General features: G+C 23.0%; 6 protein-coding genes across 6 annotated transcripts; 2 read left to right on the forward strand and 4 right to left on the reverse strand.

The window, feature by feature from the left end:
- Positions 1-7,420: 7,420 nt before the first annotated feature.
- On the forward strand, positions 7,421-8,091 carry OCT59_025266 (uncharacterized protein; the record flags this gene model as incomplete). Its single annotated transcript, XM_025328809.2, has 2 exons — positions 7,421-7,472; positions 7,556-8,091. The coding sequence occupies 2 exons, from the start codon at positions 7,421-7,423 to the stop codon at positions 8,089-8,091; spliced, it is 588 nt and encodes a 195-aa protein (XP_025165071.2).
- A 3,255-nt stretch (positions 8,092-11,346) lies between these two features.
- On the forward strand, positions 11,347-12,741 carry OCT59_025267 (uncharacterized protein; the record flags this gene model as incomplete). Its single annotated transcript, XM_025332939.2, has 1 exon — positions 11,347-12,741. One exon carries the CDS (start codon positions 11,347-11,349, stop codon positions 12,739-12,741), a length of 1,395 nt encoding a protein of 464 aa, XP_025165072.1.
- A 906-nt stretch (positions 12,742-13,647) lies between these two features.
- OCT59_025268 (uncharacterized protein) lies at positions 13,648-15,156 on the reverse strand (the record flags this gene model as incomplete). The annotated part of the gene is made up of 4 exons (XM_066137321.1): positions 13,648-14,509; positions 14,705-14,818; positions 14,900-14,910; positions 15,055-15,156. The coding sequence occupies 4 exons, from the start codon at positions 15,154-15,156 to the stop codon at positions 13,648-13,650; spliced, it is 1,089 nt and encodes a 362-aa protein (XP_065991976.1).
- Positions 15,157-16,714: 1,558 nt separating this feature from the next.
- On the reverse strand, positions 16,715-17,566 carry OCT59_025269 (uncharacterized protein; the record flags this gene model as incomplete). Its single annotated transcript, XM_066137328.1, has 1 exon — positions 16,715-17,566. The coding sequence occupies one exon, from the start codon at positions 17,564-17,566 to the stop codon at positions 16,715-16,717; it is 852 nt and encodes a 283-aa protein (XP_065991977.1).
- Positions 17,567-21,892: 4,326 nt separating this feature from the next.
- On the reverse strand, positions 21,893-22,314 carry OCT59_025270 (uncharacterized protein; the record flags this gene model as incomplete). The annotated part of the gene is made up of 2 exons (XM_066137332.1): positions 21,893-22,074; positions 22,266-22,314. The coding sequence occupies 2 exons, from the start codon at positions 22,312-22,314 to the stop codon at positions 21,893-21,895; spliced, it is 231 nt and encodes a 76-aa protein (XP_065991978.1).
- Positions 22,315-22,356: 42 nt separating this feature from the next.
- Positions 22,357-22,704, reverse strand: OCT59_025271 (uncharacterized protein; the record flags this gene model as incomplete). Its single annotated transcript, XM_066137339.1, has 1 exon — positions 22,357-22,704. The coding sequence occupies one exon, from the start codon at positions 22,702-22,704 to the stop codon at positions 22,357-22,359; it is 348 nt and encodes a 115-aa protein (XP_065991979.1).
- Positions 22,705-25,007: the final 2,303 nt, after the last annotated feature.

A 25,007-nucleotide genomic window follows, 5' to 3' on the forward strand; every position in this document is an offset into this window, starting at 1 on the left:
TAAATATTATATAAATATAATAGAATTACTTACATTCTAAAATATTTGAATAATTTTTTAAATAAAGAATTTAGTTAGTTTAAATTATATGTAAATACAATAGAATTAAATAAATAACTTTTAACTTGCCAACTAAAAGAAATTAAAAACAATTTTTTAAATAAAGAATTTAGTTAGTTTAAATTATATGTAAATATTATTAAATATAATAGTAGAATTACTTACAATCTAGAATATTTGGATAATTTTTTAAATAAAGAAATTAGTTAGTTTAAATTATATGTAAATATTATATAAATATAATAGAATTAAATAAATAAATAACATACTCCCTATATTATTAAGTAAATAATTAAATAAAGAATTTAGTTAGTTTAAATTATATGTATATAAATATAATAGAATTACTTACATTCTAAAATATTTGGATAATTTTTTAAATAAAGAATTTAGTTAGTTTAAATTATATGTAAATATTATATAAATATAATAAGATTACTTACGATCTAAAATATTTGAATATTTTTTTAAATAAAGAAATTAGTTAGTTTAAATTATATGTAAATATTATATAAATATAATAGAATTACTTACGATCTAAAATATTTAAATATTTTTTTAAATAAAGAAATTAGTTAGTTTAAATTATATGTAAATATTATATAAATATAATAGAATTACTTACGATCTAAAATATTTAAATATTTTTTTAAATAAAGAATTTAGTTAGTTTAAATTATATGTATATAAATATAATAGAATTACTTACGATCTAAAATATTTGGATAATTTTTTAAATAAAGAATTTAGTTAGTTTAAATTATATGTAAATACAATAGAATTAAATAAATAACTTTTAACTTGCCAACTAAAATAAATTAAAAACAATTTTTTAAATAAAGAATTTAGTTAGTTTAAATTATATGTAAATATTATTAAATATAATAGTAGAATTACTTACAATCTAAAATATTTGGATAATTTTTTAAATAAAGAATTTAGTTAGTTTAAATTATATGTAAATATTATATAAATATAATAGAATTACTTACTATCTAAAATATTTGGGTAATTTTTTAAATAAAAAAATTAGTTAGTTTAAATTAGTATATGTAAATATTATATAAATATAATAGAATTAAATAAATAAAAAGTAAATAATTAAATAAAGAATTTAGTTAGTTTAAATTATATGTAAATATTATATAAATATAATAGAATTAAATAAATAAATAACATACTCCCTATATTATTAAGTAAATAATTAAATAAAGAATTTAGTTAGTTTAAATTATATGTAAATATTATATAAATATAATAGAATTAAATAAATAAATAACATACTCCCTATATTATTAAGTAAATAATTAAATAAAGAATTTAGTTAGTAAATTATATGTAAATATTATATAAATATAATAGAATTACTTACGATCTAAAATATTTGGATAATTTTTTAAATAAAGAATTTAGTTAGTTTAAATTATATGTAAATATTATATAAATATAATAGAATTACTTACTATCTAAAATATTTGGGTAATTTTTTAAATAAAAAAATTAGTTAGTTTAAATTAGTATATGTAAATATTATATAAATATAATAGAATTAAATAAATAAAAAGTAAATAATTAAATAAAGAATTTAGTTAGTTTAAATTATATGTAAATATTATATAAATATAATAGAATTAAATAAATAAATAACATACTCCCTATATTATTAAGTAAATAATTAAATAAAGAATTTAGTTAGTTTAAATTATATGTATATAAATATAATAGAATTACTTACATTCTAAAACATTTGGATAATTTTTTAAATAAAGAATTTAGTTAGTTTAATTATATGTAAATATTATATAAATATAATAGAATTACTTACGATCTAAAATATTTGAATAATTTTTTAAATAAAGAATTTAGTTAGTTTAAATTATATGTAAATATTATATAAATATAATAGAATTACTTACGATCTAAAATATTTGGGTAATTTTTTAAATAAAAAAATTATTTAGTTTAAATTAGTATATGTAAATATTATATAAATATAATAGAATTAAATAAATAAAAAGTAAATAATTAAATAAAGAATTTAGTTAGTTTAAATTATATGTAAATATTATATAAATATAATAGAATTAAATAAATAAATAACATACTCCCTATATTATTAAGTAAATAATTAAATAAAAAATTTAGTTAGTTTAAATTATATGTAAATATTATATAAATATAATAGAATTACTTACAATCTAAAATATTTGGATAATTTTTTAAATAAAGAAATTAGTTAGTTTAAATTATATGTAAATATTATATAAATATAATAGAATTAAATAAATAAATAACATACTCCCTATATTATTAAGTAAATAATTAAATAAAGAATTTAGTTAGTTTAAATTATATGTAAATATTATATAAATATAATAGAATTACTTACAATCTAAAATATTTGGATAATTTTTTAAATAAAAAAATTAGTTAGTTTAAATTACATGTAAATATTATATAAATATAATAGAATTAAATAAATAAATAACATACTCCCTATATTATTAAGTAAATAATTAAATAAAGAATTTAGTTAGTTTAAATTATATGTAAATATTATATAAATATAATAGAATTAAATAAATAAATAACATACTCCCTATATTATTAAGTAAATAATTTAGTTAGTTTAAATTATATGTAAATATTATATAAATATAATAGAATTACTTACAATCTAAAATATTTGGATAATTTTTTAAATAAAGAAATTAGTTAGTTTAAATTATATGTAAATATTATATAAATATAATAGAATTAAATAAATAAATAACATACTCCCTATATTATTAAGTAAATAATTAAATAAAGAATTTAGTTAGTAAATTATATGTAAATATTATATAAATATAATAGAATTAAATAACATACTCCCTATATTATTAAGTAAATAATTAAATAAAGAATTTAGTTAGTTTAAATTATATGTAAATATTATATAAATATAATAAAATTAAATAAATAAATAACATACTCCCTATATTATTAAGTAAATAATTAAATAAAGAATTTAGTTAGTTTAAATTATATGTATATAAATATAATAGAATTACTTACATTCTAAAACATTTGGATAATTTTTTAAATAAAGAATTTAGTTAGTTTAATTATATGTAAATATTATATAAATACAATAGAATTAAATAAATAACATACTCCCTATATTATTAAATAAATAATTTTAATTAAAGAATTTAGTTAGTTTAAATTATATGTAAATATTATATAAATATAATAGAATTACTTACGATCTAAAATATTTGGATAATTTTTTAAATAACGAATTTAGTTAGTTTAAATTATATGTAAATATTATATAAATATAATAGAATTACTTACGATCTAAAATATTTAAATAATTTTTTAAATAAAGAATTTAGTTAGTTTAAATTATATGTAAATATCATACAATAGAGTTAAATAAATAACTTACAACTTACCAACTAAAAGAAATTACAAAATAATTTTTTGAATAATGAATTTAGTTAGTTTAAATTATATGTAAATATTATATAAATACAATAGAATTAAATAAATAACATACTCCCTATATTATTAAATAAATAATTTTAATTAAAGAATTTAGTTAGTTTAAATTATATGTAAATATTATATAAATATAATAGAATTACTTACGATCTAAAATATTTGAATAATTTTTTAAATAAAGAATTTAGTTAGTTTAAATTAAATGTAAATATTATATAAATATAATAGATTAAATAAATAACTTACACCCTGTAGCATTATTAATTAATAATAATTATAAAGTAAAGTAATTATAATCAATAATTGTATTTAAAATTAAGTATATACAGTAACTTACAATCTAATTATTTAAATAAATATTATTAGTTTAAATTATATATAAATACTTTTAAATTAATATAAAATTAAATACTTACTTTCTATAATATTAGTACCATAATTATTAAACAATTATATTAATAGTAAATTTGGTTATTTAAAATCTCAGGCAAAATACAATGAAAAAAAATTAGCTATTAACTTACCAACTATAATAATAAAATAAATTATTTGGTTATATAAAATAATAGAAATAAGTAATTTAATTATCATTCCGATTATAAGATAACCTATTACTTACGAGCTAATATAGTAAATAATTTTTAGAAATAGTTTAAAAATTTAAATTATACGCTTATAATTTACAAGCTGTTAAATAATTTTCTTACCTTTATCTTTTTCTATTTTTGAAACTAGTTTCATTATGTTGCAAATTTGGTTTGAAAAAAATTTTAGAGCAATTTCAATTTGTATTAGATATCTATACTCATATTATATGCTTTTACCTTCGTCGTTACTTTGAGCCATTACTAAATAATTTTATTGGAATTCTTCCTAAAAATAGGGTAAATACAATTAAACGCCTTTATTCGAATATATATAGTTGTTTGTGTAATATTATCTATGCAAAATGCAGATACCAATTTTCAGCCAGATATATTTAATTAGGTAACAAGAACCGTTAGAGTATCCGAAATGTTGATGACATCACTAAATTAAAAACGCAACTTTCTTGTCGATCATTAGCTACAAAAGAGTTAAAAGTCAAAACTAATATAGTAATTAGTGCTCTTTGAAAATTTTGTTGTGAAGTAAGAAGGTGGGCATATCAAAAGTCTGAGTAATTTGTGACTTTGAAGACGGCTGAGGGTGGCGGCGTGGCACAAGAAATAAATAGTTTTTAGTTTCTGTATTTTTTTTTAGTTATTAGATTTTTTTGATTTTTTATCGATACAAGCATACAGTTTAGTCTAGCATCATATCTGATATGTATTTTGGTAGTTAGCAGTTAGGTTTAGAGTTTTGTTTTGTCTTCTAGTTTAACAAAAATTCAGTAGTTAAACGAAAAATAGAACATGTATTAGGTCATGTGACGCGGTGTTTTGTTGTAAGATGTACAGTACATTCTAGTCCTCGATGATTGAAAAGAAAAAGAGATTCTATTTATTTTTTGTGAACCATTTTTTTTTAAAAAAAAATTATAATTATCTGTACTATACTCCAGAGCGAAGAGTGGAGACTATATGTGATTTATAAATCATTTATTGTCCGGAGGACTATATATGTTTGTGAACTTTAATTGCATATTGGATCACGTGGCGAAGTCTGTTTGAAATGGATTATCAAAATCGATATATAACCTTAAGCTTATATAAGGTTTGTATACTGTCCACCTCGAAGGATTTGGAAAATAGTTCGTCTGTTCGTACTAATTAAGTACTTGTTAGTTTATTTTATTTTTTAGTTATATAGATTTATATATATAGTTTCTATTTGTACATGCTTATTAGCATTTTGGTTCTTTTATTTTTTCGTTCAATTTTAACAACTTAAAATAGTGTAAATCATTCCACCTCTTACAGTATTTACAGGTGGCAGCCCTATGGGTTGAAAGAAAAATACGGATTAAAGCTTGTCATTTAATTGTTTTTTCTCGTAACGCTCTTATGTTGTTCGTAGCACAGGAGACCTCTGGTTACCAAGAAGTTCGGGTCTGTTCTAGAATAGATGATAGTAAGAAGTAGGATCAATTTCCCTTTCGAGGGTATATATCCTGATTAATTGTCTATCCAGACTTCACATAAAATAAAATAATAAATAACCTTAAGCTTATATCTATTATTAAGCCTATTTTTCTAGGAAAATTCTTTAAATAAAAGAATAATATAAAGAACAATATACTTAAAAAGGTAGAAGTATAGAATAATTATGTACCGGGCTTGGCGAAAACTACACCTAATTTTATAATTTACGAAAAAGATATATTAAATGCAAAACACATTTATGACTTACAGATGGAAATGCTATGTAAGAATTTGCTGTATCAGGCGAACGGCAATAATAAATTGAAAACATTATTTGCGATAAAAAATGTCACAAGAACAGAAAAATATTTGGACGTCAAAATGCCCAGGAGAGATAAAAATAGAAAGTAAATATCATCATAATTGGATATTAGCAGCAATTAAGATGTTAAACAAAGAAAATATAAAATTATATAACCATGAGAGCAGAAATAATAACGATAAACACAGAATAAAAGAAGGGAAAATCGATATTTTAGAATTAATAGACAAAAAGAGATTGTAGAAGACATTCTTGAAGCAGATGGAGTTAAATTGTTAAAATGGAAACACTTATGTAAGGAAAAAGGATTAAATACGAAAGGAAAGACACCGAAATGGTTTAAAGATATAGAAAAAAAGGTTTTAGAAGATGAAAATGGAAATTTAAGAAAAATAAAAAGAGAATATATAGGACAAGTAGATAAAATAAAATACATATTAATTATTTCGATGAAAATGAAAAACAAGGGAAAAATTGTATGAACGACGAACATGATTTCCCAATTTTTGGCGAAGATAAAAAAAGATCACAAAGTAAAAATCACAAAAGAATAGGAATACATTTAGAATTGGTAGGAGAGGAATATGATTTAAACAATTCATCTTATCTGAAAAAATGCGAAGGATGTAGTAGAAATATTAGTAAGAAAAAAGGAAATAAAGAATGTTTGATATATTTAGAAAATGAATACAGTAGGAAAATTGAAAGACGAAAAGATGATGGTTTAATTAAACCATATGAGACTTTAAACAATATAATTAAGAAAAATAATTGGTTAAGAAAATTTACGCAAGAAGAAAGAAGAGATGAAATTTACAACGAAAGAATAGGAAAAATAGATAGCATAATTAAAGCCGATGAAGAATTTATTATGTTAATTAAAAATAGTATTTTCGAAAATGATGAAAACTTTTCGAGAGAAAAAAGAAGATTTTTCCTAATAATTGATGCAGTCAAAACAAGATCTACAGTTAACGAAAAAGGGAAAAGAATTTATAAATACAATATTATATGGAAAATTATAAATTTTAATGAAGAAGGAAATAAAGAATCGGAAATAATTTTCTTAGCCAAACACATGTAATAACGAGAACGAATAAAATGAAAAAATTCAAAGACTAATATTCGAATTTAATAATAAAATTAGTAATAGAAGGAAGATAGATAGCGATTATAATTTAGAATTATTATTTATAGAAAATTTTTTAGAATATAATGAAATTAGGATCATAGATAGTAATGAAAAAGAATATAGATTATTAAAAGGGTTAAGGAAAGAATTGAGAAATATGTTAAAGGATAAAAATTTAATTCAAACGATAAAATATAATTTTGAAATAGTAGACGAAGGCTTACTGACGAATGAATACAATTTGATTTAGAATGATAGGATAATTACAGGAGGTTACAGGGGTTGGAAAAAAAAGTTACGAACGCAATTTGGAAAAACGAAATACTTAATAGCGAAAAGCTAAATGATTTATTTATGTACAATCACAAAAAAGAATTCGATTGGCAAACTACTTTAGAATTTGTGAGTAATAGAATTAATTTTTCACAAAGACAATGCAGCAACAAGGATACGAAAGAAAGATCCTACAGAATTAAAATTTATTGAAAGAACAATCGACCTATAAAATTTTACATAAAAGAAATGCTAATAAAATAGAAGACGACAAATGTATAAGATGTGGAAAAAATGAAATAGAAAGTTGGGAACACATCTGGATATGTGAAGTTAACGAATTCTCGATCGATGAAATTGTACAAGAACCGATATATCGTTTTGAACAACAATTAAAGAACTGTAACCAAGACGAAGATATAAATATTCTGAGGAACTACAATATCGAATTTATAAGTATATTAGAAAGTCCTTCGATAATTTTGAGAGGAAAAAGTAAAAAATGGGAATTAATTAGAGGTGTATATAACGAACATTTCAATAGTCTATCAAATAAGAAAGAAGAGAAAATGCTGATAAAAAGACTTTGGATGTTTGTTTATGACGAAATTAAAAATCGTTTATGGATACCAAGATGCGAGGAAATTAAACGATTAGAAGAAAAAGCTAATATTCAAAAATTGGATTTAAGGAAAAAAAGAGAAAGTAGAAGAAAATTCGGAGGAAGGCAAGGAAGAAAAAATAAAAAATAATAGAAAAAAAATAAAAACAGAAGAAAAATTAGAAAAAGCAAATAAAAATAAATTTAACAAAAAAATTAGTATAGTAAACGTTAGAAAGATTAACAGGTTCAATTGTGGACGGGAATAGTGTTGCAAAAACTTGGGATACATCGGTAAAAATGACAAATTATTTAGATTAGACATAATTTAGCATAGTTTTCAGTAATAGAATTTTGTTCAAATATTACTTAGTTATAGAGTTTTGAGAATTTTATTTCGAAAAGCTCTAAGTATTTTTATAATTAATTATGTAATCTGTATCAAATTTAAATAATTAATAAAATGCGTCACTATTTAAAAAAAAAAAAAAAAGAATAATTATGTACAAATATAAAAGAATATAAGAAAGAAAGGTAATATAAAAGAATGTTTGATATACTTAGAAAAGGAAGTTAAAAGAAGAACAGAGGAATCATGTATAAAGCCACACGAGACGTTAAGAAATATAATTGTTAAAAATAATTGCGTGAAAAATTATAATGAAGAAGAGGAAAGAGATAAAATTTATAATGAAAGGATAGAATTAATAGACAATTTAATTAAAATAGAAATAGATTTTATAGAAATATTAAAGTATAGTATAATATAAAGGGAAAAGAATGATAAAAAGGCGATTTTTGATTATAGATTGTATAAAAGTTAAAAGTAAAATAACGAATAATGGGAAGAGAAACTTTGAATATATAGTAATGTGGTTAATTAGAGAAAATGAATATAAAGTTGAACATAATAATGAGTTGAGATTTAGCGTGAAATATAATTCTATTAATGAAAATGAGTATAAAATTCTTATTAGAAGTTTAATTATAGGAATTTTACTTTTAGGGAAATAAGTGATATAATTCTAGGAATTAATGATAATGTCTTAAAACTATTACACGAATTTATGGGAAATTTAAGTAATAATTATTGTTTATAGAAAATTTTTTAGAAAAGAACAAGATGGAAATAATTGAATATGCTCATAATGAAATGAAAATGATAGATGAAATGAAAAAGAGATTAGGTTGATGTTAAAAGAGCGAAAAGATAAAAATGAAGAAAAGTATAATTTAGAATTAATAGACGAGGCTTTATTCAATAGTTCACTCTTCCAAATCGCCTCTGTATAATCTCCTAATATCATTTTCTTTTTCCAAAACATATTAAATTCATTAATTATTAGTGTTAAATTAGTAGATTTATTTTTTCTATAATTTTGGAACGAGTTTGATTGGAATGCAACGTTAAAATTTATAAGTAATCGCAACAATTTCTCTTTTTGGCAATGTAATCAAAATGATACAAAGGATAGATTTTACAAAATTAAAAATCTAATCAAAGAATTGCAAGTCCTTTATAAAAGAGAAGTAAATGGAACTATAGAAGATAATGTCCGAGATGTAAAAAGTTTAGTGAGGATTGAGAACATGTTTGGATTTGTGAAGCAAATGATATAGAAGTAAATGTTTTGATAAAAAATTCCGTTTACGATTACGAGTTAAAATTGCTAGAAGAAAAGAAAAATGAATAAGCTGAAATAGTAAGAGATATTAATTTTGAGTTTATTAGAACAACCAGCAAAAATACTTTGGGAAAATAAAAAAATTAATTAGAAATATTAGGATAGTAACGAATGATCGGCGAAATAACAGAAGGGAATTGGATGATAGTTAAAGTGATTTAATAATTTAGTCTAAAATAGATTATATTTATCTTTATTAGATTTAGATTGAACTTAGTTATAGAGAATATTATAATGTAAATTATTATATTTTCTAGGCGTTTAAATAATTATGTAAACAATTGTATAATTGTTCTTAATTAATAAACGCGTTACTATTTTAAAAAAAAAATTATATATAATTATATTTTCATATCAGAGTTTTAATAATTTGGCGTAATCGAAATATATTGCTCGCCACATTACTAGAGTCTCGCCCGTGGAATTACTACACCATATTATCACTTTTCATTGGTTCGTCTATTATAATCGTGGATTAATTTAATTTTTTATGCATGTCAAAAAATAAAATAATCGATATTATCCGGCCTAACCTTGTCAAACCCATTTACTTAAATCATTTTTTAAGCTTTTTAATAAATTGTTTCAAAATAAAATGTTTAGGTGAAATTATTTTTTTCATTGTACAAATGAAATTTAACAAGCAATATAACCCATATACAGTACGTAACAGTAATTCTTTCAACAAGCAATATTTATACTTATTAATTTAAAAAACGATAAATATTAAACTTTAACGAAATATATCCTATTATTTTCTATATATAACTTGAACGGTGTATTTATAAATAAAAGATCGTATGTACTAAAAACGTGAATATAAAAAGATCTTTATAATATATTCATTTTACAAGAAACTCCCACGCAGACAACATCCAATCATATTTATAATAAAGTATAATCAAGGTAAATTGATTTTTAAGTTCTAAATTTTAATTATACTTCCTTAGAACTCCCAAGTCGCTTCAGAATTGACGAATCAACTTGAAAGGTATTTAAAAAGATGGTGTGTTTTTTTAATTAAAGATGTTAATTAACTTCATTAACATTCCATTTATTTTCTTTGTAGAAAATTGGCTTTCGTGGGAACGCAGTGTAAAACGTTGACGGCTGACGACTTATAAATATAAATGTACAAGTGAAAAATAAATAATCAGTTGTAAATATATTACACGATAACAGAAAATTTTTCATAGCTCATTCAAACTAAGTTCTACAAAATTCTATTAATTGATTTATATTTATTATATCTTTTATTTATTTTTTTTTTCTACTGTATAATTAATAAATAATTAAATTGAGGCGGCCAAAACCTAAAAATTATATAAATTGTGTACTTTTGGGTTAAGCGATATAAATTATTTTATGTCATACTTAACATTTTTAAAATTAATATAATCAACAACTATTTTTTGTGGGTTACGTCGAATTTGCGTAATTTACTAATCCTTTTTTGGTAAAGATTTATTTTGAAATCATTTAATAGCTGTGATCCAGTCTCACATTCTCACGTTTAGATCTTTCCTTTTTTGATTTATCATACGATCATACGATGAATTTATTACGTAAATATTGTAAATATTGTATAATTTGATAAACGTCACATAACTATATAAAGTATAGAGTAGATCATTCCAGTACCACACAAAATACCTATCAGCTTGAATAAAATCACTCCGCAACCTTTTTCACTTTTTCCAATATTCAAAATAAAAATAAAAATGTCCAAATTAAATAGAGATATTCTTTATTTAATATTCAAAGAGTTACGTAATGATAAAAAAACTTTTTATTCTTGTCTATCAGTTAATAAAACTTGGTGTGAAATAATTATTCCAATTCTATGGAATAATCCATGGAAATATTTAAATGATGATAATAATACAAATGAGAAAATTCTATTGGATAAAATCATTTCACATTTATCAGATGAATCAAGAAATAATATAAAGAAATTAGGTATTGATTTACCAACAAACTTATATAAAAAACCTTTATTTAATTATATTAGTTTTTGTAGACATTTAAATTTAAATGCAATTAAAAGGATAATTATAAATTCTAGAAAAAAAATTATTTTAAAAGAAATTATTCATCTTTTTATTAATGAAAATACAAAATTTACACATCTTTATATACCTCAACAATTTAATCATCAAATACATCTTATTCCAGGGGCTGAAATTTGTTTCTCAGAAATTGAATTTCTTAGTTGTAATACAAGTATTAATGATAATGTTTTAATTGGTTTAATTAAAATGTGTAAACCAATTAAAGAATTGGAACTTTATATTAATATAATTAATAATAATTATAAAATTTCTGAATTAATTGAAACTCCTAAAAAATTATTTAATGTTCGATTATTAAATAATTATGCTCTTTATTTAAATCATGATGAATCATTTTGTAAAATTATTGAAAATTCTTTAATTAAACATTCAAATACTATAAAATATTTTAAGATAACTAAACAACCTATCACAGGAATTTTATCATATTTTATTAATTTAAAATGTTTAGAATTGAATGGTAATTATCATAAATTAGCATGGGATTGTTTAGAAAATGTTTCTTTACCTTTTTTACAAATTTTAAAAACCATTTATGTTTCAACTAAACCTTTAACAAGTTTAATTGAAAATACTAATGGTTATCTTAATGAAATAATTATTAATGATATACCTCATGATGATATTGATAATAAAAGAATTATTCAAGTTATTTATAAAAAATGTCCAAAACTTAAATATCTTAAATTAGAATTTAAAAATAGTAATATTTTAGAATTAAATAATTTATTAATTAATTGTCATTATTTAAATGGTTTATTTTTTATTAATTCAAAATTTGATTGGAATAATTTATTTGAAATTTTAATTAAATCTTCTCCAATTAATTTATTTAAATTTAAATTTGATACTATTTATGATAATATTGAAAAAGATTCTTTAAAATACTTTTTTAATAATTGGAAAGGTAAACATCCTTTATTATTACAATTTAATCAAAAAAATTTGGAACAATATAGTGATCTGATAGAAAAATATAAAGAAGAAGGAATAATTAAAAAATTTGATTATAATTTATGTAATGAAGATTTTAAGTGGATTTGATTTTTTTCGTTAGTATACAAGGCTTGATTTTTAGCTATTTTATTATAGTAAGGTAGTAGTAAAGGTACCAAAATTAACAAAGTAACAATTTAAGATTTATCATTGTAATAATTATTCCGTATTATTTTTTTATTTACATAATAAATTTATTTAAAGGCAATTATATCTTATTTTTTATTAGAACAGTTGTACACATACCAGATAGTGATCATTAAATTACTTGTTCGCTCGATAGTCAAAATTACATGATGCTCTTTAAAATTAATGGAGGAAAATTATTTTATTAAAATTACGCGATTACGCGATTGAAGCTGATTGTGGAAAGATCAGACATCTAAATATCTATCTTTTTGAGTTACCATCTCATCTGCCGTCCTCATACCTACCAACATGTACAGTAAATAACATCAAAATGATACTAAAACTCCTCTTCTTAATGTTTGTACGAAAATCTTTGTAAAATTTGGGTAATTTGATAATACGACCAACGTCCACCCGAGAATATAGACGATCACTTGACCAAATCAATCATTGGAGTGAGTGACAAAGTTCATCATATTACGCATGGTTCGGAAAATTTTTACAATACTGTATTATAGTCATAGTCACAAAAAGAAATATCCCTGTCCAAAAAAAAAGTATTAGATTGAACCATTTTTATCAGTAATACACCTGTGATACCCTAATAATTTCAGCCATTTTCAATGTGGTAACAAGTTTGTTAATTTATTAATTCAAAATATTATCGTCAAATCTTTACCTTTATCGTATCAAGCGCAGAAAATAAACGCTAATCAACATGGTTAATTATATTAATATGGCGCGCACAAAAACTTTAATAAATGGAATTACCACATATATATGTATATATTTTTATAACCCACATATAAAATAAAAAGCAATATTTTATTCCCTAATAATTTGGTATACTTCATAATCTTCCATAAAAAATTCACCATCATCTCTTATTCTTTTTTCATAATAATATCTCTTTTGATAATGAATTTCATCATAATTTGTAAATTCATAGGAAGCGTATATATTGATATCATCTCCAAAGCATGGGCCAGCTGTAGTACTAAACCATAATGCACAATCCGCAACTTCTATATTACTAATAATTCCATCTTTAAAAAAGATATCATTACTTTTAAGAGAAAAAATAAAACTATCTTTAGCTTCACCCCAATCATAATTAGACTCCCATTTTATAGGATTATATCCACCAATAATCTCATCCGTTCCTCTTACTTTAATAAAAGTAACAGTATTTGATTTACCATCACATAATTCATGGAATTTTTTAGGAGTTAACCCATCTCGACTTCCTCTTAATAATAATTTAAATTTATAAGGTAAATATAAATCTCTAATATAAGCGAATTTGTTATCGGTAACATTATTATCAATCCATCTTGAAATAATTGAAATAATTCTTAAATCTACAATCCTTGAATTAATTTTGATATTTCTAGGGAATAAGATGTTTTCATTTTGTCCATTATCAGGATCCATATAAGAATTTACTAAATTTTCATAAAGTTGATGTTTTAAAAGTTTCTTATATGGACGAACTTTTCGTACAAATTCTTGAGATGATAAACAATAAAATCTGATTAAAGGTAAACAATTTTGTAAAGTATTTTTCATTGTATTGAAATCATCATCTGTCCAAGTATCAGGATCTGGAATAAAAGTTGAATTTTTTGCGAGACCCCATTCTAATACATGTTCCCAAACCTCAACTTCTTTCATTTGTAAATCATCTCTTTCAATGAGCTTAATCAAAGATGTTTCAGGAAGTGAAGTAAAATCAAATGAATCGAATATTTTTTCAGGAGATTTAGCCATTAAATTTGTACAAAATTGTTGAATTACTAATAAATTAGTAGATTGAAAACTTATTCGATGAGTAAGTTCAAAATTTTGTTCTATCCATTCCGATTTATTTTCAATTAAATACCCTTGTAAATAATCAATTAATTCTTGAAGACAAAGTTCATCTGCAGCGGCTAAAATTTTAAGGATATCGGAAGTATCTTGTTCATTTAATGAAAGAAAACCACCATAAATATATCTAAATTATGAAATTCATAAATTAAATTAGAAATTTAATCATGTATTAAAATTATTTCTTTATATATCAGATATAACTTACTTTAAGATAATCTGAAATATTTCTGGTGATATATTTGGTAATCTGATATGAACTAAATTATTAGTATTATTGCTCCTGTTATTGGAAGCTATAATTCGTCGTAAATTTGGAGAACGGTAACATAAAATATTCTTGTGAGCACGGAATATTCTTACATAAGGATCTTCACCAGCTTCTATCTTAATATCGTAATATTCGTCATCTTCTAATAGTTTAATATAATTTTGACTTAATTTTGAAAAAAACTTTTTTAACATAGTATATTATTTTTTCCTTGAGAAAAAAAATTTTTATTTTCGAATAATTTAAACGGGACAATGTGCTTATTTATTAGTCCTTCGTTACACTTCTGACTAATAATTATTCGTATAGGTTTCACAAGTGTCCTGTTGTCCGTCCGGCACGTGATGATGCGCAATGATAATGTGCTTCGGACTTGATAACGGTTTCCGCTTCCTAGTTTACCTAGTTTATATTAGGCCTGTTCAATTTTGATCGTTCGAATTTTTGATCGGGGTTTTGAGTTGATGATTATTGGCTAACAGGATTGTGTAACTTGATCAGTGACTCGATTTTCATGAACTACTGTAACCTATGCGGCTACGCCCGTAGTAAACTACGTTGCCACCGCAGTCTTAACAAAAATGTAATAATATAATATAGTACTAAAAATTATAAAAGTAAAAATCAAAATAAACCCCTTTTTCCTAAGTCAAATTATCTTGCCTTTTATAATAAAATGATTTCATCAAAATAAATTCTAAGTCCTCCTAAGATTTTTCCCTTGTTCCTTTCTGATGTTTTTCAATTTTGACATTTAACCTTTTTCCTGTCATCATTAGAATTTCAAAAATATCGTTTCCCCCCTTTTCATTAATATTCAACTTTTCAAAATTTCCTTTTTTTGATCTTCATTTCTATTTCCTTATTCAGTAATTCTCTGACCCTAGTTTCCATTCTCAAATAATAGTTTTTTATCACCTGGCTACTAATTGGTATTTAGGATTTTTCCGCCAGTTATAAACTGGCGGACCAATTAGTATATCTAGGATGATAAAAAAGTTATTTACTGATCTAGTTTAGTATATAAATGGGCCATCATCCTTCGGATGATAACCCATTTATGTACTACTAGATTAGTAAATAACTAATACTTATCGTTGCGGATGCTACATTTGTAACATTCCACAATTATAATACTTTGTACACTTAAATTAAATATAATACTGCGCCCACAATTAATAAATTACTCGGTAATTTCTGGCATTACACTATTAAAAAGTAGATTTTTTTTTATCGTTTTAACAGAAAATTAAAAACGCGCTTTTGAACGAATCCAAAAAAAAAGAAAAATTTACATGAAACAAGTACAAATTAGCGGAAAAAACTACTAACTGACTCAAGAAAAATATGAAAAAAAAATTTATTAATTTTTGAATAAAAAAATTTCGATCAATACGACCTTTGATTCTGATCACATGTTGTGATCAAAAATCCGAACAATCAAAATCAAAATTGAACAAATTGAACAGGCCTATTGATATATTGTAGATTCCTTCTAAAAAAATTTACGTACATTAAAATGATTAGATTATTAGATTACGTATACTGGTGTACAGTTTGAATGTTGATCAAAACATTGTGAGCAACATACTATACTTTGCTTCGCTATAAAATTCGATATGATCATAAACTGAATATTGGATTTTATTTTTTTAAAAAAACAATTCAGAGACAATTTAATACTAAAGAATATAAAAATAAAATAAGAAATACAGTAACCATGCACTACAAATAAAATAAAAAATAATACTCTTAATTTTTCACAATTTGAAATATTTCATAATCTTCCATAGAAAATTTGCCTTCTTGATCTCTTATCTTTTTTTCATAAGAAGTATTTATACAAAAGAACTTACAAAAATTTTCATTTTCATTTAATGAACCTATTGCAAGATCACGATTAAAACATGGTCCATTTCTTGGGTGATTTGCCATTGCGCAATTAATATTTTTTACATTACTAATGATTGCGGTTTTAAAATTACTTTTAAATGAAAAAATAAAACTATCTTTAGTTTTAATCCAATTATTAGAAGTTGACCATGTTAAAGGATTATATCCACCAATGATTTCTTCCGCTCCTTCGATTTTAATAAAAGTGACAGTAATGAGTTTATCATCACATAATGTATGAAACTGTTTAGCAGTAAAACCATCTCGACTTCCTCTTAGTAATAATTTAAATTTATATGGTAAATATAATTCTCTCAAATAAGAAAATTTACGATTAACATCCACTTTATCAATCCATCTTGAAATAATTGAAACAATATTTAAACTAACAATTGTTGAATCAATTACTTCGTCAATATGAATATTTCTAGGAAGTGAAATATTATCATTTGGTATACTATCAGGATTCATGTAAGAATTTAATAAATCTTTATAAAGTTGAGAGTTTAAAAGTTTTTTATATGGATCAATATTTTGTAAAAATTCTTTAGATGATAAACTAAAGAATCTGATTAAAGGTAAACAACGTTGTAAAGTATTTTCCATCATTCTATAATCATCATCAGTCCAAGTATCAGGATCTGAAATAAGAGTTGAATTTTGCGCGAGACCCCATTCTAATACACGGTCCCAAACCTCAACTTCTTTCATTTGTAAATCATCTCTTTCAATGAGCTTAATCAAAGATGTTTCAGGAAGTGAAGTAAAATCAAATGAATCGAATATTATTTCAGGAGATTTAGCCATTAAATTTGTACAAAATTGTTGAATTTCTAATAAATTATTAGATTGAAAACTTATTCGATGAGTAAGTTCAAAATTTTGTTCTATCCATTCCGATTTATTTTCAATTAAATACCCTTGTAAATAATCAATTAATTCTTGAAGACAAAGTTCATCTGCAGCGGCTAAAATTTTAAGGATATCGGAAGTATCTTGTTCATTTAATGAAAGAATACCACCATAAATATATCTAAATTATGAAATGCATAAATTAAATTAGAAATTTAATCATTTTTTAAAATTATTTCCTCACAACCCACCTTAAGATAATTTGAAATATTTCTGGTGATATATTTGGTAATCTAATATGAACTAAATCATTAGTATTACTGCTCCTGTTATTGGAAGCTAAAATTCGTCGTAAATATGGAGAACGGTAACACAAAATATTCGTGTGAGCACGGAATATTCTTACATAAGGATCTTCACCAACTTCAATTGTAATATCGTAATAATTTTCGTCATTATCCAATAATTCTAAAAAATTTTGGCTTAATTTTGAAAAAAATTTTACTGACATTTTATAGAATTTTTCCTTTTTTTAAAAAAAAAGAGAGAAAGAGAGGTAAATTTTTAATGCGTGTTTATATATCTGGTATGTAGATCTCTAAACAAACTTTAAACCAGTTTTAATCTAGTTTGATATTTTTTATGATCATGTGATTATATTATAAATAATGTATTTTGCATGTATGAAATGCGAAATAACAATATATTGTTTTTACAGGAAAATATAATGATAATAACTCAGGAGAGGATTGTGAAACTGACACGTAGTTAGTATCACATTAACAAAGGCATAAAAATTTGAGATCTATAATTTTTTTATTAAAATAATATTTTATAAATTATTTACACAATTTAGAATAATCATAAGTGCAAACTTACTAGTATATTTATAGTTTGATCAACAACTAAAAGTATAAAAGTTTACTAATTAATAATATTAGGAATGTAAATAAATCTGAAGTTAACTGTTCAATTACAAAACTGATTTTATTTATGTAAAAAAAAAAATTTTACATGTACTCTACAATCAGTGTTGAACATAGATATGTATATATGATAAAATAAAAATAATTAACTAATATAATGTTATAAAATAATAACTTAAACTAAAAATAAAATTTGATTCATTTTATTCATTTGTATCATCTTCGATTGATAATCTGTAAGAATTGATTTTGGATTAGATAACTGAAATTCAATTATAATATTTATTAAAAATAAAAAATTATAAGACTTAATTTCTACTGTATTATTATCAATATTATCAAATTTTGGGATATTTTTTGTAAAAGGATTTAGTAACCGAGATTTATAAATAGCTTGTGTGGATGAGCCAGAGCAGTACTTTCATCAAAAGAAGTAGGATGTGATCTTCTGTATTTTTCTGCTTTCTCAATTTGTTTTTGAATTTCAAAATGTATTTGTTCTTTTTCAAACCCATATTTACTTTCAAGGCATGATTAGAATCACTTGCCGAATATAAGAACATAAATAAATTAAAAATTTCAGCTGCTTTTGGTCTATTATTCGGATTTGAATCCCAACACTGTTTCATTAAGTCAATGTAACATTTTGGTGCTTCTGGCTCATTAATTTCAGGTCTAATTCCACTGCAGATATTTAATACTAATAACTCATCATGTGCACAATTGAAAAAGGGGTTGTCTTCCAGTTGCCACAAAATACATAATCATGCCAAAACTATATATATCTGCTGCTTGAGTATAAATTTCCCCTTTTAATACTTCAGGAGCTACATAAGGCATAACTCCATAAATATTATTATGATCATTATTACTAACATCTCCACATAATCCCATAAGGACCCCGAGCAATATATAAATAGGTAACAAGAGATCGGCACAAATTTACTAATAGCTCTACGCATCTCTTCAGGGCCGGCACTATGTAATTCTGGTCAGAATTATCCAAAAAAGGAAATGATCTACATACTTTTGGGCTCATTCTACGCAAACTCTCTATTTTTACCTTTTCATGTATTGTTCGGGGTCCTATCCCATATCTGAAATATAAAATATACTACTACTATTAGTTGCACCAGCAATATTTGATAATATATTCCTGTATGAAAATCATGGTGAACCATCTTTTTTTGATGAATTTCTTTAAGACCCGTACTAATATTAAGTAGCATTGATATTTTATTGTACCAGTTAAGGTTTCTATAATTTTTGTTCATCCAATTCTTTAAATTTCCGCCCTTTGCATATTCAAGAACTATAATGTAATCCTTTGTATCTGGATTTTGAGATATTCCATATATTTTAAGTATTCCTCCATTATCAATTGAATATGATTTAACCTATTAAATATAAAAGAAATTTATTATTAAAATATATAACTAAATTAAATTTACAGAAAAATCCTGTACCTCATTAAGAAATTCACTTGTGATATGTTGGGAATTATATAAACATTTTAATGCAACTTTTTTATTCTGATTGATTTATTACATTATATTGTAATGGGCCATCTTTCCATATTGCTAAATACACTTTAGCAAATCCACCTTCACCTATTTCTTTAATATTGATAAACTGATTATATGGTATCCATTCAAATACTATATCATTATAAGTATTAATTTTTGACTGCATTTCCTGAATTAAATTATTAATTCTTTCATATTTACTGGTCCAGTTCATAGAACTTTTTCTTGATAAAGCATTTTTTTGACATGGTTTGCACCATTTATAGAAATAGAAATATCTGTAAGTCTTTTACATTTTTCACAATAATATTTATTTGGAAAAACTATAATATAATCTCTTGTATTAGGATTTTGAGATATACCATATATTCTATGTTCATTACTAGTACTATTAACCTATAAAATAAAGAAGTTTTTTATTATATTAAAGTATTTAATTTAAAAAGAAAATCTTATACCTCATTCAGAAATTCATCGGTAGTAGTATTTTGCGAATTATATAATTTTAGAATGACTTTTGTATTCTTTCTTCTTATATATTTGTTGTCACAATAATTAACATAATTATAAAACAATCGATCATCATTCCATATTGCTGAATAAATCATAGTAAATTCATCTTTTTCTAACTCTTTAATATTATTAAACTGATTATATGGTATCCATTCAACTATAATATCATTAAACCCATTAATATTTAATTGTTTTTCCTGAACTAAATTATCAATTTTTTCATTTCCGCTGGTCCAATTTTTTTCTAAATCATTAATTTGACATGATTTACACCATTTATAAGTTTTCTTTGTAAATTTCTTACCACACTTATTACAATATAAATTTCGGAGAATTAAAATATAATCTTTTGTTTCTGGATTTTGAGATATTCCGTATAAATACTTCCCATCAAAAAATTTAACCTGTAAAATATAAGAAAATTATTATTATTACACTTTACTAAATATTTATTAATAGTGAAAATATATACGTACCTCATTTAGAAATTCATTGGTAATACTTTGAGAGTTGTGTAGATATTTACAATTGGCTTTTATATTCTGTTTTCTCGTATATTCATATTTATTTGTATCATATTTTAATAGACCATTCTTCAATATTGCTGAATATATTGTAGAAAATTCATCTTTTCCTAATTCTTTGATATAATTGAACTGATTATATGTTATCCATTCAACTATAATATCATTAGAGTTATTAATTTCTAATTGCATTTCCTGAATTAAATTATCAATTTTTTCATTTCCACTGGTCCAATTTGTAAAATTATTTTTTAGATTATTTATCTGGCACGGTTTGATAATGGTGTAGTTAGCCGAAAAATTCAGCCGAAGGCGCAGTAAATTTTCGGATAACAACACCCAGCCGAAAAAAATTCATGTTGATCTAGAATATTTTATTGAATGTTTTATTGGTTCAACATCTACTATTTTCGGCTGAATATTTTCGTCTAACTACACTTTTTTTAAATAATAGTGTAGTTAGCCGAAAATATCCAACCAGAGGCGCAAGAAACGCCAATATATAATATTCCAGGAGACCAAAGCGAACCAGCAAGACAAGGAGGCAACATCAAAATGTGATGATTTTATATATATTTAATATATTTAACTTATTTAATTATAAAATATATAAAATTTTATAATCATTTATATTTTATTAAGCTATAATAAATGTTCAAACAAAATTTATTTTAATTATATTATTATTCAATTTAATCATACCACAAATGCCTTACTTTCAGTTTGTTTCTCAATCCATAATTTAATAGCATTTCTCATCAATGCATTAGCAGATAATTCAGATCTTTTAACAATTTTAGAAACAGCTGATTGTCCAAATCCAATTTGTGATTTAGCTAATTCACAAATTTCATCAGCAGCAATTTGTTGTGTAATACCTTTAAAAGAATTTTACACTTTTGAAATGCTTCAACAAATCCATTTGCTATTATTTGATCCTCTAGTGATACTTTTGTTTATTTCCATTGTTCAATGGGATCATCATCTTTAATTTTGTTTAACCTTTTTTTTTATTTGGCTGAGAGCTTTTTACATATTTTCGTGATCTAATATTTAACTGAGGCTAAACCATATAGAGCACCTAATGGACTCCATGCTCCTATACGACACATTTCCATAATCTCAGCAACAAATGGTGCAATATTTCTATATTCTATTTGCTAATATTTCTTATTATTTGCTTTTAAAAATGCTCTATCTAAATACAAATAATCTTTTTCAAAGACTTCTAAGACAAGATATTCATCAGCATATGCCATCAACTCTAATATTGTAAATAGACGAAGTTGTGTTGATAAAGAGTTTTTGTGAATAAAAAAATAGGATACTGCATTATATAAGCAATTTCCATCAGCAGTTGTATCAGCATATATATAACCATTAAATTCATCTGGTAATAATAAACATGCACCTTCATCTATAACTATACCCTCAGATATACAAACATCTACATATGAAAGATCACAAGATAAAATTTGAATTTTTTTATGCTTTTGTCCATAAGACATTATTTCACTTAAACTTGGTAATTTGGCAAGGAATTTTCTAGTTTTAATTAAAAGTTGTTTAAATAGAATCCATAATTAAGTGAAGTATTTCAGTAAATTTAGCAAATTTTATAACAAAGAAAAAAAGTTTATTAAAAAAAAAATTATCTTTGATTATATTTAAATCCATTTTATTGAATATTTTCCAAGAATTTAAAAATTATTTACAAGCAAATATTAAAATTAAACATTTTAAAGAAACAATTTTACACCAAACAATACCATTTAATAATTAACGATTCTGTATTACATAGATTAATATTATCAAGAAAAGTATATAATTATTATTATTGTAATAATTACATAATATTTACCATTAAATAATAATGGTAAATATTATAATATGAACAATCAGGATTTTCATTACCTGTTACCACTTAAATTATTGTATTGCATTTGATATTTACGGCTAACTACACTTTTTTAAAATAATAATGTAGTTAGCCGTAAATATCTAGCCGAAAATAGTAGATGTTGAACCAATAAAATATTCAAAAAATATTCAAGATCAACATGAATTTTTTTCGGCTGGGTGTTGTTAGCCGAAAATTTACTGCGCCTTCGGCTGAATTTTTCGGCTAACTACACCATTATCACGGTATGCACCATTTAGAATATGTATCTAAATATTTGCTAACACATTTATCACAATATATATCTTGAAGAATTATAATATAATCCTTATCAGGATTTTGAGATATTCCATATAGGTGATCATTCTCAAAATATGGCTTAACCTATTGAAACATAAAATTTTATTATAAAATAATTTATAAATTAAATTAAAGGCATACATAACTTATTCAGAAATTCACTGGTAATATTTTGTGAGTTATATAATTTTAAATTGACTTTTGTACTCTGATAGAAATAAATATGAATATATAAGAAAACATACTTTAATGGACCATCCTTCCATATTGCTGAATATATTGTAGCAAATTCATCTTTTCCTAACTCTTTAATATCATCGAACTGATCATATGGCATCCATTCAACTATAATATCACGATCATCAATTATTAATTGCATTTCCTGAATTGAATTATCAATTTTTTCATTTCCGCTGGTCCAATTTGTAAAATTTTTTTCAAAATCATTTATCTGGCATGATTTACACCATAAACTAAATTCATCTATAAAACATTTGCTACATTCATTACAATATTTATTTCGAAGAACTAAAATATAATCTTTTGTGTCTGAATTTTGCGATATACCATATAGATCATCACGCGCCTATCAAAACAAGAGAAATTTATTATTATTAGGATCATGCCGATCTTGATGGACCGTTATTTTTATCAGTAAAAAGGGTGGGATAAAAATATTGGTTATGTATAAAAATAACACGTTAATTAATTAAAAAACTAGGCTTTTATATAAAAACTGCTAAAATTAGGCATGATCTTGGGTGGCATGCATAATAATACAGCTATTGAATGGGAGGGTAACATATAAAATCACCCCTATAGAGTGACCAATATTTTTACCCATCCAATAACTATATTTAAAGTATTTAAATTAAATAGTATAATTCATACCTCATTTAGAAATTCATCAGTAATATTTCGGGGGTTGTGTAAACATTTTAAATTAACTCTTGTATCCTGGTTTCTTGAATATTTTCGTTATATTTTAATGGACCATCCTTCCATATTGCCGAATAAATTGTAGAACATTCATCTTTATCTAACTCTTTAATATCATTAAACTGATCATATGGTATCCATTCAGTTATATTATCAGAACTTCGAAGGATTTCTAATTGCATTTCCTGAATTAAATTGTCAATTTTTTCATTTCCACTAGTCCAATTTGTAAAATTATTTTGTAGATTATTTATCTGACATGATTTGCACCATTCAAAACGTAAATACTTTCCACATCTTTCACATTTCATTGTAATAATAATATGGTTTATACTATTTTAAAATTTTTCAACGTTTACAAGAAATGAAAATCTTGGAACGTCCAACAAGTTTCTTATCTATTGATTTGTTGGCGTAACGTCACATTTGCCACAAGTCCCATTAATTGATTAAATATTGTTGTGAATAATCATTTGGGTGACACGTGTGACGATTAATTCCATAAATGTTTATTATGTATTTTATAAAATATATTAATAAAAATAAATTCAGTTCAAAACTAGCAGTTACCCGCTGCTACCAATGAGTTTGTTTAAGAATTAAGTAGAACAATTTAGTATTATAATGTAAATCATATCGACAATTAGTAGATTGATATAAATTATATTTACA

The sequence above is a fragment of the Rhizophagus irregularis genome, chromosome 5, assembly GCF_026210795.1.
Source record: "Rhizophagus irregularis chromosome 5, complete sequence".
In the NCBI taxonomy this organism is placed as follows: Eukaryota; Fungi; Glomeromycota; class Glomeromycetes; order Glomerales; family Glomeraceae; genus Rhizophagus; species Rhizophagus irregularis.